Source organism: Anabrus simplex, chromosome 3 (genome assembly GCF_040414725.1).
Source record: "Anabrus simplex isolate iqAnaSimp1 chromosome 3, ASM4041472v1, whole genome shotgun sequence".
Classification (NCBI taxonomy): domain Eukaryota; kingdom Metazoa; phylum Arthropoda; class Insecta; order Orthoptera; family Tettigoniidae; genus Anabrus; species Anabrus simplex.
The window spans coordinates 222,387,121-222,406,390 of NC_090267.1; the positions used below are offsets into that span (position 1 = coordinate 222,387,121).

Sequence of the window (19,270 nt, forward strand, 5' to 3'; positions counted from 1 at the left end):
CCCGTATCGTTGCGATATTTTCTAGTGTGACTCCATGCGAAATAACTACATATCAGTGTATGCGTATACTTATTACCATATCACATGAACTATGGACAAGAAAGAAGATCATTTCTGAAAGTATGCAAGTATTCAATGTTGTGCTTGATACTTTATTCACTTTGTTTCTTTAAATAATTAACGTTGTCAATGTCCAGTTATTTCTGTTATTTTGAGATTTTATAATGCTATTTTATTATTTGATTTAACTGATTTCAAGTAGAATGTTTCGGGGATATTTATGAATAAATTCATCCTACCCCATATGATTGTTTCTCATTCGAGTTACACCTCCATTTTCCTGTCATTTACTTATATTTAAGTGTAGAAATTCGACTTTTATCCTGACCCAATTGACGACCAACCCACTCTCTGCCCAACCCTGAGTTAGTCGGATGTTCATACAGGAATGGAGGCATCGTCCTAGAGGGTATTTACCCCTGGGTACGGTACAGTATGTCATAGTGTAATACTTATACCGAAACTGTGTGTTCAACAGACTGAAAAGCTTTTAAGTTACATTGGACTTCATACAAGTGTATGCACCACAGGCAGAGAACAAAGCGGAGGATATCGAAGAATTCTCATCAAGCCCAGAAAGCCTATATCATCTCTAGTTGAGTTTTGTGAGAGGAATGGAATGATCGTGGCCAACACATAGTTTTGGAAGAAAAACAGCAGGAAAATTACAAGATATGGCTGGGGTGACAGAAGAATAAAATCAGTCACTGATTACTTTCTGGGGGGAAAGGACAAATCATAAGCAATTGATGGATATAACAGTTTACCAGGAGAAGCATTCGATGGAGATCATGGAGTTGTGATAGCAAAAATGAGAATGGGGAAAATGGAAAATTAAAGAGAATAAAGTGTGGAAGTCAAAAGATCAGAAAGTACAGGAAGAATTTATAGAGAGACTGAAACAAATGCCACTATGCCTGCATAGCTTCCACATGACATATAGTGGTTTGTGATCCGCATTACATATCTTCAAGGAAAAAAAATAGTTGCAATGACTTTTACACCAACCCTTGTATGTTAATACATGCAAAGATTTCTGGAAAAGGTGTGCTTTGTACTGAAACCTCAATTAACCTTCCGACACTCGCGCTAGGAATAGACGCAGCGTTACTCGCGTGGGCTACATATGTAGCCCAAACTGAAATTCAATCTGAATGACTCGTACGTGCAATTTTTAGGTTTCTTTGGTAATAATATCATAAATAGTAGTATATATTAATATTCTAAGCCCAATTTGAAGACCATATGTGGGTTTTTCTTTTGATCAGAAGAGGAAATAAAAACCCTTGAAGAAAACATTGATTGCATCCCTCACTAAGGGAAATCTACCATGGAAACAGAAATAAAAGAATTACAGCTTTTAAATTTGTTTATATATACCCAAATACCTACATTAGAACATACTTGCATGGTAAATAAATAAAAACAATATCAGGTTAGAAAACTGTCTTAGAGTTTCTGTGAGGATTTTAAGGAATTTTAGCACTCATATCAAAACATGTATTTCTGTATAATCAGTAAATTTTGCATCACGATCACGTTCAAACTTGTCTCATAATTCACCTATATAAATATTTGTCGCAGTGATTATCATTTGTATTATATTTTTGTATCTATAAAAAGTTCTAAATATTCAGGTTCAGTTTTCACAGTACAAGCAATTCCCTTAGGGCCAAGAAAGTGCACGATAATATTATGGGCTCTTGTACGCACATTAGTACATGGATGATCCATTAGCCACTTGAAATTGTCCTTGGCAGTGAACCATCTGGAATAATTGCTGCCTGTACCTACATCGTCATTTGTCGCTGGACACTCGGGGTGTCTTCCTCAGCGCTTGTACCTTCTTCAGATTCAGTTTGGTGTATTTCGTGTGTAAATATATCCTATTAACTATCAACACTATCACCGCTAACAATACTATCACTACTTTCACTTAACCGCTGACTGATTTGAAAGTCATCTACTTGGCCGCCTGCACAGCGACGTTTCCTTTGCTCGGTCATTGTCAGCACTGAAACAGCAATGCTCGCGCAGGCTACTATTGTAGCCCAGACCACTTCTAATTCGCCTGGCGCCTAAATGGCGCGCCTAGACAACCCGAAAACACACTCGCCAGTTAACTGCAACATTAACAGTCAGCTATAGAGTGTATCAACATTCCTAGCAATGAATATACCCTGTACTACAACAAAATATATGACTGGGCTACACCTGTAGCCCGCGTGAGTATCCGAGGGTTAAAGAAAACGCCCATTTAAGGAAAACAAAATCAGGTCCCTATTAAATGCTAAATAAGAGTTTCACTGTAGCTGAATATTGTTACTTGGGCAGTAAAATGTAAAGTAAACTTGTGTTCTCACCCTGAGGTGGTGCAACTCTTTTCAGGCACACCCCCCAATGGAGGTGAGCTGTATATACCATTTTAACCACATATCAGCCCTCCCACCATTTCTAAATTTTTGGCAGCACAGGGAATCGAACCCTGGCCCCAGGAGGATGGCAGCTAATAGTGCTAACAATTATGCTATGGAGGTGGACAGAATAACTAGTAATGGCAAAAGTAAGGAGGACATAAAATGCGTACTAGCAGAAGCAAGGAAGGCCTTTCTTAAAAAAAGAAATTTGCTCACTTTGAACACTGATAAAGGACCTAGAAAGATGTTTTTCAAGACTTTCATTTGCAGCATGCCATTGTATGGAAGTGAAACATGTATGATAACTAGCTCAGAAAGAATAGAAGCTCTTGAGAAGTAGTGTTACAGAAATACTGAAGGTGAGATGGGTACGAACGGTAGGAGTAGACCAAGGTATGAATGTGACAAACAGATTAGAGTAGATGAAGGATGCAGTAATTATGTTGAAATGAAAAGGTTAGTGCAGGATAGGGTGGCATGGAGAGCTGCATCAAACCAGTCTAGGACTGATGATCCAAACAATAAAATGCATTCATTAAAAAGTTTTATTGTGAAGAAATTAAAGTAGCAAAATAAGCAAGCTAATGATTATTTTATTAACAACTCAAAAAATGAACGTAACGCATCTTTGTCAGATACAAATGATGAAAGTGGTACGAAAGAGAGTAAAGTGTCAGTGCCAACAGAACCTAATGTATTCAATGAATATTTTATAAATAGTGTCATACATATGAACCACTGTATTTTTTATTTTTTCATCATGAAAATATGCATGCCATTTGAATAATACTGTACATATGAAACTATATGGTTGTTATATTTGCACACCATCACCATTCCCAATGCTCCATCAAGGATCTCCAATGTTGTTTAACCTGTTGTTTAAGCTGTACATTGCAGCTATGCTTAACACCATTTCCTCAAAGTTTGCTTATGCTGATGATCCTACTTTAGTTACTCAACTCAAAGTAGTCATGAACAATGCAACCCTTTGCTATATAAACAAGGTTTGCGATCTTCCCCTACGTGTGATTGTGGTAATACGAATCAGAAAATCCAATATATTGTTAGGGATTGTCTGTTGAAGTCATTTTCAGAATCTGAAAAGGGCTTAATGAAAGCTTCTGAACAGGCTATACAGTGGCTGGACAATATAGATCTTATATTATGAATCCTGAATGCTTTGCTGACTGTCAATTTATGAAATATCTCTTTATGTAGATATCTGTATATATATGTAAATGTTCGTCCGCACATATGTGGTGAAATAAATCAATGAATGAATGAATGAATGAATGAATGAATGAATGAATGAATGAATGAATGAATGAATGAATGAATGAATGAATGAATGAATGAATGAATGAATGAATGAATGAATGAATGAAATAAATAAATAAATAAATAAATAAATAAATAAATAAATAAATAAATAAATAAATAAATAAATAAATAAATAAATAAATAAATAAATAAATAAATAAATAAATAAATAAATAAATAAATAAATAAATGCTGTAATTACACAGCTCTATGAATGTTAAAAGTGGGCAGTGTATAACACATGAAACATTAAAGCTTAAAAGTATACCCAATTATCATGGCAGGATGATTTTGGTAATTCAATGTACTTCTTATAAAACCAGACATAAACCGGAGCTGTTAGTCTTGAGATGAAGGCTATGGGACTCTCTAGAATTTGTATTTCTGAATTCCCTTCTGCTATATATCACATTATTCATACAAGCAATAAGCTAAATATTACTCAGGATATCAGTGGCACATAATAGTTTTCAATGGTATTTGGAGTTGTAAGACATTTTGAAAGAAAATACAACTTTTCAGGAAAAATATCATTATACATTCATATTCTGACAAAGTTTACAAATATAATTATTAACAATCTCACTAACCTCATTAGCTTTGAGATCATATTCTGATATATCAGAAACCATACCATAACTAGAAGAAACAATCTTTATAAATATCAACACTTCTAACAGTTTAATACTTATCATTATATACATTGTCCAGGATAAGAAGAGGAAGGAAACTAGTGTTATGTATACATTTCTTCTACCTGCAACATCCACTGGCTCATCCAAACATTGGAGGTCAGGCTGCTAAATATATATTCTATATATACATATACTGTAAACATACTTATATTGCACAAAAGACTCAGAGGGAATGTTTATAACATAATATCACAGAATTAGAATTAGAGACATGAAATGAGCTCAGAGAATGGCGTTTGAGGTTGGTGGGCAGCAGCTTGGAATGTCGACACAAAGGTCTGTTTCTGCTGGTCATCAGTCAGCTGAAACAAAAATTGGAAAACACATTTTATGCACAGAATATTAAAATAATATTATTAATTCTACATGTTTCAGAATAACATTTCAAGGATATATATTGTACATAAAACAAGAGTTTTGTCTGTACATCACTCAGAATTTTAAAAAATTTTTATTTGTGTCCCTGTCACACTCACAGTAAGAAGGAATGCAATTTTTAATTTTCTGTTGTCTATGTATGTATGTATGTATGTATGTATGTATGTATGTATGTATGTATGTATGTAAGTACAGTATGTACGTATTCATGTGCATCACGAGAAAATCACAGAATTTAATGAAAATTAGTATGTAAAGTCAGGTTATAAGGCATTACAGTCTATGCTATAAGTAATTTTAATCACACTGTGTGAAACGGCAGTTTAGGGGAAGGCCTAAAATGTTGTTCTCTAATATCTATATTAGTGGACCTATTTAATAAACACTACATAAGTTAACAAAAATTATAGAAAGTATAATATCCGATCATTTATGTCTTATACAGTTTTACCGTACTGGCTATGACAATAGAGATATTCATGAAATTACATTTTTGTTGTTTAGTCCATATCCATGCCAAGCCATGAGAAAATGGCTGAACAGAATTTACTGAAAATCCATACCGTTCCACCAATCTCAACCAAATTTTGTAAACTTATCTTTTGGGACCATGCAGGTAACACCCATCTACAAGAAATTTTACCATCCCTCTCCATTCCCTAGATTTAGGCCCTTTGGCACATTGACATAGGCTAAGATAGGCAAAATATTCAATTTGTCATACAAGGACAAGATAAAGCTCATTTTATCCCTCACCACGCATAGAACAAAACTCGGTGAGGCCCTATGGGCCCTGAAAACCATGTTTTAAGGGCCTAAAACAAGCTATTTTGGAGATATTGGCATCACCTGGGAATTGGCAATTGGCAATAACTATGGCAACGTCAGCTCAAGGATTCTGCAATAGAATACAGGCCTGGTGTTCGAAGTAGGCACATGTGTAAATATAGGCTAGGCCAGGGTCTGCCAACCGGCTGGCGTGTGATGTAAGAGAGACCGTGTGACATCGGAGAGACCATGTGACGTAAGAGCGCAGAAGGTGGGGAGCCGCTGTCGTAGACTGGAGACGAAGAGACAGCCTCGCTTTGTAGTAAACACGTGAAGTGCCATACATGCTGATGGCTACGGCTTTTATAGACACTTTTCACAACAAGCCACACAAATCCTTCTTATTTAAAAATTTATCTCTTAGTTCTCTATCATACTGTAAATCTAATAACTCTAACTGTAGGTCCAGATAAACGTTATCTGCAACAGCTGAAAATGGCGTGGTTAAAAGTTGAATATAAGTTTCCAGACATTCCAAATTGTTAAATCTAGGATCAAATTCCGAAAAAGGATCAAATTCCGAAAAAAGGGTTTTTATGATTTTGACATACCTATCAGTATCCTCAGCCGTATAGTGTTAAGCCGCGTATACACTTGAGCATTCGCCCCAAATGAGCATGTGTTTGCCCAGTTTTGCTCAGATGAGTACAGGGCGAACCGAATGGATCCGCATGCCTCAGCCCGATCCGAATGTTGTCGGTACCTCAAAGTGAGCACGTGCTCTGTTCGTTCTCAGTGTGGACAGTTGATGACGAGTGGGGTAGCCCGAACAGTATGAGCCGACTGCTTCCGCCTATGCATACGCGATCTCGGTTGTGCAAGTGAAGGAAGAGTGTGAAAGTAATTTCAAGTTGAAATGGAATTGTCCCAGGATAATTCTCTTATCTCCTGGGGTACTACCACAAGTATCCCGTTCTGTGGAACACCAAGGACGAGTTCTATTGCAATACCTTAAAATCATCTCTCTTCGTACGTTTTCTTTGCCACCACCGCTTTCTCCTTTTTGTTTTCAAGGAATGCAATAAATACATATAACAATAACTGGCGAGATCAATTTTCGACTCACCATTGTAGCCTCAGGTCAGGTAAAACAATATACCACACCTCAACACACAATGTGTTTTCGGTCCGCACGAGGTCCGAACACAGTGGAAACTTGCTCAACAGATTGGCATGCGAGTCATGCTTGTGCACTCCCGCATCGGCAACGCATGCTCATTTGGGGCGAATGCTCAAGTGTATACGCAGCTTTAGTGGTACAGTACATAAGTATGGACGAACCGGGAACATCACGGTGTGAGAAGCTATCTACTCCTCCGATCTTTTTATCTTTATGGGAAGATCTATATTTATTTGTTGAAAATGATAGCATTGCTACAGCTAAATGTTTAGTTTGTAGAAAAGAGCTACAGTATGTAAAAATATATAATTTACAACGCCACTACAATTTGTATCACGCTGCAGATTATGATCAGTATCAAGGCGAGGAAAGGGTACGTGTAATTACAGAACTAAAAGGTAAATTAAATAACCATGTCGAGCATTCGATCAGTGAGTCTAAGTCAGCAGTTCGACTGAGTTATAAAATTTCATATTTAATTGCAAAGAAACTTAAAAACCGTTCAGTGGTGGTGGGTTCGTAAAGGAATATTTAATTCTGGCAGGTGAGGAGTTTTGTCTAAATATCATTCAAGAGTTCGAAGCTACCAGCTTGTCCGCGCACACAGTGTCGACAAAAATTCAAGACCTATCTGATGATATCCACCTACAATTATTAGAACTGACAAAAAGCTTCCGGGCATACTCCTTAGCAATTGACGAGGGCACAGATATTTCTGACATGGCCCAGCTAGCCATTTTCATACGAGGGGTTACAAAAACTTTACAATTTGGGAGGAAATACTGGATTTAGTGCCTATGAAGAATACCACGAAAGGCATCGACATTTTCAAGTGCATTGTAAGTGTTCTTGAAAATGCTTCTCTGCCATGGAACAAAAACTAGTTTCAATAGCAACAGATGGTGCACCTTCTATGTTAGGGCGCAATTCTGGAGTAGTTGGGCTCATAATATTAAAAAAAAGGTTTCCCCGATTGCATAGGTTTGCAGCGAGAATGTTGAGTATTTTCGGTTCCACATATGCCTGTGAACGAAACTTTTCTATTTTAAATCAACAAAACCAAAACATTGAAGCCAGTTGTCAGATCACAATTTGAAGTGTGCTCTTAAACATAGTGTTTCCTCAAACATTAACTCCAAATATTGCAAAACTAGTAAACAAAACAAGACTACAAAAATCTAGGAAACCCACGAGTGGCAACTGAGTATCGATATCATGAGATAAAACGTATGTTTTGAGTTTACAGATTACTCTCTGTGCTGTTTGTCACTATTAGCACTATTTTTTTACAGTGGGTATATTGTAAAACACAGCAATCTTGTGTTCAATATCAATTCCGAAGATTCACCGGAAAAAGCTAGTTTAGTTTGTATATGTAGAAATAAAGTAGCTTTATAAATTTTATGTTAAGTCCCTGTGTCAGGACAAATTATACAAGCAAAAGCGTTAGAATTCGCGGCAGAATTAGGTATTGGAGATTTCAAAGCCTCGAATGGCTGGCTAGAAAGATTCAGAAAGCGACATTGGACTTCAGAGTGATTTGCGGAAAATCATCCAGTGTTAATATGGAGATTGTTGAAAACTGGCAAGAAAAAATACCTTCAATCATACACGGGTATGCTTCAGAAAATATTTTGAATGCCGATGAAACTGGATTATTTTTCTGTGCTTTGCCAGACAAAACTTTGTGTTACAAACGAAATCCGTTCTGGTGGAAAAGATGCGGCCGGGCTGAGTGGCTCAGACGGTTAAGGCGCTGGCCTTCTAACCTCAACTTGGCAGGTTCGATCCTGGCTCAGTCCGGTGGTATTTGAAGGTGCTCAAATACGACAGCCCCGTGTCGGTAGATTTACTGGCACGTAAAAGAACTCCTGCAGGACTAAATTCCGGCACCTCAGCGTCTCCAAAAACCTTAAGAAGTAGTTAGTGGGACGTAAAGCAAATAACATTATTAAAAGATGCGAAAGAATGTCTTACGGTCTTGTTATGTGCAAGTATGAGTGGAGAACGGGAGAAGCCCCCTTGTGATAGGAAAAGCTGCAAAACCAAGTGTTTTAAGAATATGGACGTTACAAAGTTGACTACGAATGGAAAGCGAATAGGAAAGCATGAATGACCAGAGAAATAATGACAGAGTGGCTAGGACAATTGGACAGAAAAATGATATGCTAGGAGCGAAAAGTGTTATTATTCCTCGATAATGCAGCATGAAAAATGAGCCGTCAATGATTAATGCACAATTTACGGTTCAATTTATAGCAATGTACAACTAAATAATAATTTCGTGTGGCTATTACTAGCCGATTGCAGCCCTTGTAAGGCAGACCCTCCGATGAGGGTGGGCGGCATCTGCCATGTGCAGGTAACTGCGAGTTATTGTGGTGGAGGATAGTGTTGTGTGTGGTGTTTGAGTTGCCCTCGGGGCAATAGAATTAACCAATTAAGGTTAAAATCCCCGATCCAGCCGGGAATAGAACCCGGGACCCTCTGAACCGAAGGCCAGTATGCTGACCATTCAGCCAACGAGTCGGACAATGTACAACTGTAAAACTGGGACACCTTATTCCTAAGAATTAGATTTCAACGTAGGGCCTTCCAACTTACGTCACTGTTTACTCAAGCAACAGATAAGGAAGTGTTTGGTTAATTGCATTATACTGTAGGACCTGTAACGTATGTAGGCTACTAACTATGGTTGTCACATAGGATGCCAGGAATACATTCTCTCCGTCTCTCAGTAATAGACATACTGTAGCCTACAACGTGAAAAATTGTCCCAAATTCTGCAAACTAACATTCAGAAAATGCACTATGATGCAAGTTAACAATATATATGCGTCAAAGTCAGAATAAAAGTCATATTATGCAATATTAAACGTCCAAATATGCGCTATTAAATCCAAAATCTTCCAAATATGCATTATGCATGAATTTTCTCCGAAAAATGCCAAAACATGCAAACATGCACGGAAAAAGAACGGTTATTTGGAATTGTTAAGCCGTAAAACGAATATTTGCAAAGTTTGAGAAGTGTAGCTAGCTCATTTAAAAACATGCATTTGCATGGAAATCCGGGCTCTAGTTATTTGCTTTACGTCCCACTAACTACTTTTTAAGGTCTTCGGAGACGCTGAGGTTGCAAATGTGAAGATTGTCTTTTTCCCACCAAATGCAACATCAGTTTCTCAGCCGCTTGACCAAAGTGTGATCCAGAACTTGAAGGTTATGTACAGACAGTTAGTGACGAAGCACATAGTATCAGAACTTAATGGGAATGAAGTAACCCTTCAAGATAATAAGTACCTGCTGTTACGGAAGATAATAAGTAACAGCTTACAACAAACTTGTAAGTCCTCATCTATTCTAAGTTACGTAGAAGGATTCTCTCCTTGTATTTACCCTTTTTAAGACTTTCTTTCCTTCTCTTACAGTGAACATTATTCCAGAATCTACTGCTATCTCTTGGCAAAGATTTCCGATAATATAACCTGTATAAAGGGTTACTTCTTCCATGATAACCAACTGATGCTTCAGTTTCACCATTATTTACAGTATATCTACCCTCTAAAAGTTTTACTACCTGCACATTTTACGACTTTAACAGCGGCCCTGAACACGTTGTTTGCATGACATACTTACGTGTGCTTGTGTTAATGCCTTTTGTTGGCAATATATGCAATATCACATTGGGTGACTAAAAACATTTTTAATTGAACCATTTTAAGTAGAACTACATAATTTTATAAGAAGAAGTTTTAGTCTCAGACAAGATAGTTTTAATATGATCATAGACAGTGTTCCATTAACATGTTTTACTAATGTATCAATGTATTATTCACATTATATGTACCAAAATTTAGTAATTAGGCTACAAGGCTTATCTTTTAATATCATGTGTAACTTTTGAAGATTGTATTTTAGGCTGAAGATGCCCTAAATTAGGGGTGAAACATGTCCCGAATAAGTGTTATTATGTTTATGTAACCACTTATAAGTGGATGTCTAGTAGTGAACAGGTGGTTTAATAAATACCTTCATTGTTTTTGAACTATAACAATTTTCAATACGGATCAATCATGAGGTTTATGTAATAAGAAACAATTTTGCCGATTACTTATTTGTAGAAAAAAATCTCAACTTACCCTGTATTAGTTCACCGGGCACACTTCACAAGGTTTATAACCCCAAACCAGGCCATGACTGTGTTGAATTATTTTTACTAGTGCTACTAATATTTAACCTCGTAATCTGCAGGCCATTAGGCTGAGCAGTGGTCACCGAGTAAGCCATGGCCCTTTTGGGCTGCTGTGCTATGGGGTTTTGTAGTTTTGTAGCAATTATTTGTAGACAAACTGTGCCATTTTCCCATGGTGTAGATCAGCAAGAACCATGATTGAAATAGTAAGAATGCAGGCGCAAGGAGAACACAGAACAGACTTGTCTGATTTGTTACAATCAACTTGAAAACATATGAACCAGTTGAAATAAAACCATGTTCTACAAACACACAACAGTATTTTTAACCCAGATTCAAGATCTTTCTTAAAGTGCCAAGTGTTTCATGTCATTGTATACATAATTTGTCATTATGTTTTATGACAACCTATTGATATGTATTTAAACAATTGCTATTGTGTGTATAATTTTTCCATGATGTTTTATGTCAGCTTATTGAGATGTACGTAGGCCATCCTCATGATGATTGTTATCAGATTCCCACTGATTTAATTATCTACAAGAACTGATGACTCCAAGGGAGTCAAAACCGGTCTTCGCTTAATAAATTTCCAATATTTTATATTGTGTTGAATGGTGTGAACATCCCTCAGACTCTATTATATTTTTTTTTGCTAGTTGCTTTACGTCGCACCGACACAGATAGGTCTTACGGCGACGATGGGAGAAGAAAGGGCTAGGAGTGGGAAGGAAGCGGCCGTGGCCTTAATTAAGGTACAGCCCCAGCATTTGCCTGGTGTGAAAATGGGAAACCACGGAAAACCATCTTCAGGGCTGCCGATAGTGGGGTTCGAACCTACTATCTCCCGAATACTGGATACTGGCCGCACTTAAACGACTGCAGCTATCGAGCTCGGTCTCTATTATATTAGTTATTAGTCAACACGGAAATGAAAATCATAACCTATGATAAGCGGTATGTTCAGAGCTGTCAGTGGAGAGATGGTGTGGAATAAAATCAGTAGACAAATAAGTTTGAGTGGTGTCTTTAAAAGTAGGAAAGATCACAATATAAAGATAAAGCTGGAATTCAAGAGGACAAATTGGGGCAAATATTCGTTTACAGGAAGGGGAGTTAGGGATTGGAATAACTTACCAAGGCAGATGTTCAATAAATTTCCAATTTCTTTGCAATCATTTACGAAAAAGCTAGGAAAACAACAGATAGGGAATCTGCCACCTGGGCGACTGTCTTAAATGCAGACCAGTAATGAGTGACAAAGTATATACATTTTTAAAAAAGTGAAAATCTTTGAAAGTCATTGGTGAAAATTTGAATATTCAAAATGTTCTGATTAAAAAAAGGTAAATAAAAAACACAAAATGAAAAAATTAAAAAGCTATATAAATAATTAGGGAATATGATCAGTGAATCTCATAATGCAGCAATACCAATGTCATGGAGTCATGTCTGATTGAGTCCAAGAGAACTTCACAGCTCCATAAGAAATCGAGGGATTGTACTTTCAGCTCTGATTGTGGGGTCCATGGATAGCGATGTTGTCTAGGTGATATTCGCACTTGTAATAGATTATGGTTGGCTGGTTAATTCATTTCTTCTCAACACCTACCACTTAAGGCTGGCCAACATGTCACCTGAAGAGTATTATACAATCTAAAAACAGCCCTTGCTGGTAGGTGGTTGAAAGGCTACAGTCAACATGCCTGTAACTACCATCGTTAGCCAGACCAGAAAACTCTTTGTACACTATGAAACAATGATCTTGCAGCAAGTTCTACTAGTAGGTATGTTGGATAGAGTATATCAATAATAAAACCAGGATATGGCCACAGGTGCTAAATAATACATCTTGGCAATATGAAAATCCAAAAAACTGAAATAATATGGCACTTGCAAATCTTCCTGCCAACCTGAAGTTATAGTCCTATTATTCAAGTCTGCAAAGATTCCAACTGCAAAGAATTATTTATTTACTTATTTTTACAGGTGATTTAACATCGCACTAACACATCAAAGGTTATTGGCGATGCAAGGATATGAAAGGGCTAAGATTGGGAAGGTAGTGGCCATGACCTTATTTCAGGCACAACTCCAGCATTTGCCTGGTGTGAAAGGGACAATATCGAAAACCATCCTCAGGCCTCCCAACAGTGGGATTTGAACCCACGATCTCCCAAATGCAAGCTCATAGCTATGCGACCCTAACCACATGGCCAACTCATTCAGTTGACCGCAATGATTATTTGATGCTCAGTCTTTTCACAGATGTTCTATATTCCAAGGCTTCTTTATACACAACTTTAGGTATCATCCCTTGTGGCATGTTAGAAGCAGGCCAGTGAACATAATACAATAACCCAGTAAAACTCAGCTAAACAGCATCAAGACAAATGATAGCACTGTACACCATGAGAACCAAGATCAGAGTGGCTCAGGAAGGAAGTTGGATTGACAGAAAGGCACAGTGGCAGTCCCCACTCTCGAAGACCATTAAATGAGGAATATAATGTTTCCTACAGCATTAGTAATATACATGTTTAGATAAAGTATAGAACAAAAAGTGTGTAAATAAGATTCTAAATAAATTCTGTCATAAGCAGATTTCCTGTCAAATTAACTGTAAGAGAGCTAAGTGTTTTATGTTTTAGGCTCTCTCTGAAAACCCCACCTGCTAAATGTTGCTGAACACCATAAAGTCAAAATCCTACTTACCCTTATCCTAAACTTAAATACTGTACTAAGTTTCAAGAAAATCTACCTATCCTCCCGTGATGTTGAACCAGACAAAAATTAAAGTCAACCCAATATAAGATACTATCAGTCCAGTCTAATAAAAAAGAGAGTATCACTTACACATTCAGAAAGTACAGATACAAAGATGATTAATTTTAAATATTATATATATGAGATGCTGAAGAGTAAATACTCACATGATGATAAAAATCTGCAGCAGCAATGCACAGAAGTTTGCGGTCTTCAAGTTCTATCCGGCCAATTCGAGACTGGACATGAGGAAATCTATGTATGTGTTAAGGTGTGGTAATATCGTAATACATGAACAGTATAAGTGGATTTATTTTTTGTCATTCATCATTCACTTATCAATGTTATAATTATTATATGGAAAGAAACTATGAGTACTGAAATTTCATCTACAATGCATTGCATTTTTAAAATCTCAGTCTTTGAAGTGAGCACAGCTGCTTGGGTTCTTAAAATGAATTAATAATGACATCAAATTAAGAAAACAACATTCAATTTAGTGTTAATACAAAGCAGCACTAATTAAAAGTACAATATTACTCAATGGCATTCTGTCTCTAAACTGTAATATTCATCATCTCAGTACCAGATAGGATCAAAATGTAGCCTACATGTCCAATCTAACAGTACCACAAAATGTGGTATAAAAACCCTATAATGCTCTGGCATTTTTGTGTGTAACATCTACCTAGTGATAAGAAATAAAAAACCAATGTGTACAAATTTAAGAATTCCATAAGGTTGTTGTTAGTGATGATTATTGTTTTAAGAGGAAGTGCAATTGGACAACCATCCTCTATTTACACTAATTAGAAGGAAAATGGAAGAGGTCAGAAACTTGGAAGAATGAAGGTATTGGCAAAAGAAAGAGAAGGGCCACGAAGAGCATGAAAACGAAAGACACCCTAGGCCTCGCAAAACTACTACTTTGGAGTCAGAAAAGAACAAGAGTTGGACAAGGGAGGTCCAATAGGAAAGATGAAGGCAAGGAACCTGACGCAAGTAAGTGGAAGCAATGTCAGACTCAGCTAGGAAATACATGGTCGCAACCCATATTCCGAAGATGAAAGCCCCTGGGTCTCCACCTAGTTGCCTTTCATGGCAGGCAGGGGATACCATGGATGTATTCTACCACACCCACCCACAGAGGGAGAAGAATTCCATAAAATTATTTATATGAAAGATATATCTATAGTCATAATCTTGATTAACATTTATTTGCATCATAAAAAATAAGTTTCATGTCTCAAAAAATTTCATATTGTATTCCTGCTTAATGAAATTACTTTACACTTTAATCTTTGAACATAATTCTGTGTGTTTGCAAGACAGAGGCTTGTTTGCTCTGTTCTTTTTCTTTTCTTTCAATCTCTCTATGTTGTTTGTTAAAGTTCTATGCATGCATTATGTACTGGCATTTGTAATTCTAGCTAAGCTCTGTAAAAGGCAATGTTGAAAATAAAAAATGAAAAAGAGAGAAGTTATGATATAAACTTTGTAGGTTTTACGCATGGCAAAACATACTAATATTCAAGCTACAAAAACGTATGGTGTTCTCTGAATTTAGACAGTGCTCTTGCCACTCAAGATGTTTTAGTAGGTTACTGTGTGGTTTATTGGCTGAATGGTCAATGTAGTCAACTTCGGTTAAGAGGCCTCCCGGTTCAATTCCCGGCCAGGTCGGAGATTTTAACTTTGAAATGTTATTTCCTTTGGCACCGGGACTGGGTGTTAGTACTCTACCCAAGATTCCTGCAACTCACACACTACACACCACTATCCTCCACTACAAAAACACAAAACTCCCATACACAGCAGATGCTGTCTACCCTTGTTGAGGGTCCTCCATACAAAGGCTGCACAGGCAAGCCGAACGTGTTCTCTGACACTCTTCGCACTAAAACCCATACGATAAATAAATAGTACGTTATTATTTATACAAATAAAGTTGTAGGAGGTTCACTGCCTATGATTTCATTTATTTTGCCAATTTTTCAGATATTTATCCATATGCTTGTCTGTTCCATCATTACGGCAAAACAGCTGGATAGATCTTGACCAAACTTCATACTTACAGTATACTCATCCAGGAGCAGGTTTAGATATTCATATGATTTAAAAATCACTGAACAGACTGGGGGTTTATAGGGAGATCAAACAAGTTATTTGATATATTCTCATACACTATTAATTTTCTGTAAAATCTGTAGACTATATATGAAATGTCCCTTCATTTTAAATCATTTTTGTTATCTACATAATTTTGCTTATTCTTCAAATGACTGAGAAAATGACTATTTTCTACAGGTTTCATGCTCTGAATCGAGTGACGGACACCCTTGTAGACCGACAATGATTCTACCGGTTACCATGGCAATGTCTCTGGCTGCTTTCCAGCAATGACTTCAGCTTTGAATAGAAAGCAACATATTTAAGCAGCCAGCCTTTATTGAACTTCTACGCATCATCCGTGACCAGCAATTTAAGGATCTCTATCATAAACAACTTTTAAATGTAGTGCAGCGCACCGGATTTTTATGAATCTCTATCAAAGAGCAGCTTTTTAACATAGTGCAGCACATCTCTTGAACCTTACCTTACTTTCTTACATGGTACATATATTTAATTTTTTATGCCATTGACACTGCACTTTGTCAACGGAAGTTTATTTTATGTAACCAGTCTTAACTTCAATCCTATGAGTGGTGCATACAGTTTTTAAGACCTTTGTGTATATACATTGATTATTTTCTTCGATGTATTTGCGTTGATTTGCTTTAAGGCTGATGATGACCTACAGTTAGGTCGAAACTAGTCCCTGAATGTAAATGTAATGTAAAACATTGTACAGTTTGTATTGAAAAGGTGGACCTTAATAATAAAATATTTAAATGCTATTGTAATCACAGCTCAATACGGATCTATCTTAATGAAATTTATATCTTTTAATTTAGCAAGTGAATTAACAAGTCATCTACATGATGTGTCCAAAAGACAGATCCCTACATTTTGTCCAAGACCTTATTTTCTTCAAGATGATCAACATAGATCTCTGCAAGTATGCCCGAAGATGGTGCTCCACCCTGGAGGCCTTCTTGTCGATAAATTGTATTATTAAATGAGAAATAATTATTGGAAAAGACAAATTTCAAGACATTAATGAATTTGTCTGTTTCACATCTGTTTAAAAAACTCAAATTCATACTACAGCCCCATTATACAATGCATTCCTATGACATAACTAATGTGTATTCTAATATGCCTGTCAAGAAAACTATTAACATAACTAAGAACAACCTATACAAACACAGCTTTATAACATTTACAGAAAACCCACACAAACAGATATTACTGTAAGACGGGATTCTTTTCACACTGAAGTCCAAAAAAGAGCTACTTTCTTCAGTTTGATCCACAGAACTCTTGGTGTCCCTTTATTGGCTAGGAATCTAAAGAAGGAAATGAACATAATCTATAGTCTAGCTATCAAGAATGGTTTCAATAAACCACTCATTGACAAAATTGTCAATAAAATCAGAAATAAGCCTGCGACTAATCTTACGAGAGAACCAGAAACGAAAAAAAGAAAGAACTACATCTCATTTACTTATAATAATAATAAGAAGAAGAAGATATATCAAATCAAATCTTTTTAAAAGACAGAACTTTAATATATAGCTTTTAACACTTTGCGGGCGGAAACATATATATGTGGTCGACTTTTCTTACGCTCCGGGCGGAAACATATATAGATGTTCCATCCACAAATTGCGGGTTCATTAGCCGAGGAGGTACCCAAATATGCTCAGATATGGCAGGAGCTCTCTCAACTCTTCCCGTGAGGGAAATTCCCGCAGTATCTTGCTGAGTTTGTTCTCCTGTTTGTGTGGGAGTTACATAATACATACATTGCGGGACACAGTTTTCTCGTGAGCGTACTTCTTAAGCATTTTCATGGTTTTCTGGTAAAATGGCATCGCGAAAACGGATCAGTGATACAGACATAGTGTCAATATTGGATGATACGGTCGAAGAAGGGTCTGATTTTAGTGAATGTGAGTCTGAGGACACAAGTTTTTTCTCCAGCTTGTCTGAGTGTGACGACGACACAAGTGACGCTGACACAGATAGCAACAAAGCAGATGATGGACAGACGTAATAGCAACCCTGGGCCAACAAATATTATTCCCATTCGTAATACTGATTAAGGGCCAATATTACCATCACACTTTGATACTGTTGAATATTTTCATCTATTTTTTGATGACAAAATATTTGTTGATATTCTCAGTGAAACTAAATTACATGGGGGCAAAACGAAAATACAGACAACACCGACCACAAAAAAAGCAAAATGAGAAATTAGCATCATCTAACATTGCGTGACATAAAAGCATTTATTGGTGTCATCATCAACATGGGGCTTCACCCCTTGCCAGATGTCAAAGACTATTTTTCAATGGCCTAGGTTAACAAAATGCAATTTTTTAGTGATGTTTTCTCCTGGGATGTTTTCTTACTTATTTTCTGGAATCTGCCCTTTGCTCATGGGGAAGGAAATATGCCTCTGAAAAAGAGTGTATACATACAGGGTGTTCTAGAGAAAATTAGGAAATAATGTATGTTATTTTATCAGCCAGGTCCTGACGATTCTGTGGATGAAAGTACAATAAGTTTCAAAGGAAGAGTTTCATTCAAGATTTATAACCCGAACAAACCTACGAAATTCGGGTTGAAAGTTTTTGCTCCTTCTGACAGTACCAACGGTCACTTATATACAGTAAAACCTTGTTAATTTGAAGTCCTTGGGACTCAAAAATCAGACTTCAAATTATGTGATTTTGAATTAACCGCCAATTCGCAATTTGGAAGTCCAACCCTTGCCGCGTTACAAAATATTATAAGGCCTGTTACTGCATGCAGTTAACACTGATTCACAGTTTGAACCTTTCAAATGCCATGAAAAAAGAACTATTTCCAAAATGTATCCAAGAAGGTGCATTTACAGTATTCAAATAATGCACTTGGATATATCACTAACAAACATAACCTCACGCAATGAAAGAAAAAAAAGAACGATTCAAAGACGAGGAGCAATCGATGCTAGCTCCCATGTGCAAGTGCTTTATTCATTGGATTACTGTACTGTATGCATTTTAGATGCCTTGTATTTACACAGAAAGTACCCAATGCTCTTAAAACATCGTGGCTAATCGAATTTTTCTATGACTCTATCCTTGTACGATTTCCTGCCATGGCACTTCCTCGTACTTCAGAAATGTAAACACATGCAACGTCACAAAGTATTCTAAGACCCATTAATGCATGCAATCACCTCGATTCACAGTTTAACCTTTCAAATGGCATGGAAAAAACTACTTCCAAAATGTATCCAACAAGGTGCATTTACAATGTTCAAATAATGCACTTGGATAAATCACTGGCAAACATAACCTCACAAAAAAAAAAAAAAATCGCACAATTCAAA

At 36.7% G+C, this 19,270-nt stretch overlaps 1 protein-coding gene across 1 annotated transcript in view; it reads right to left on the reverse strand.

Moving 5' to 3' along the window:
- Nucleotides 1-4,315: 4,315 nt before the first annotated feature.
- The window catches only part of htt (huntingtin), a 900,697-nt gene continuing 885,742 nt past the window's right edge, over nt 4,316-19,270 (reverse strand). Inside the window, exons 52-53 of the mRNA XM_067142878.2 lie at nt 13,950-14,037; nt 4,316-4,797 (exon numbers count right to left, since the gene is read on the reverse strand). Of these exons, the coding sequence (XP_066998979.2) occupies nt 4,699-4,797; nt 13,950-14,037 (187 nt within the window). The 3' untranslated portion in view covers nt 4,316-4,698. The remainder of the gene's footprint in view (nt 4,798-13,949; nt 14,038-19,270) is intronic.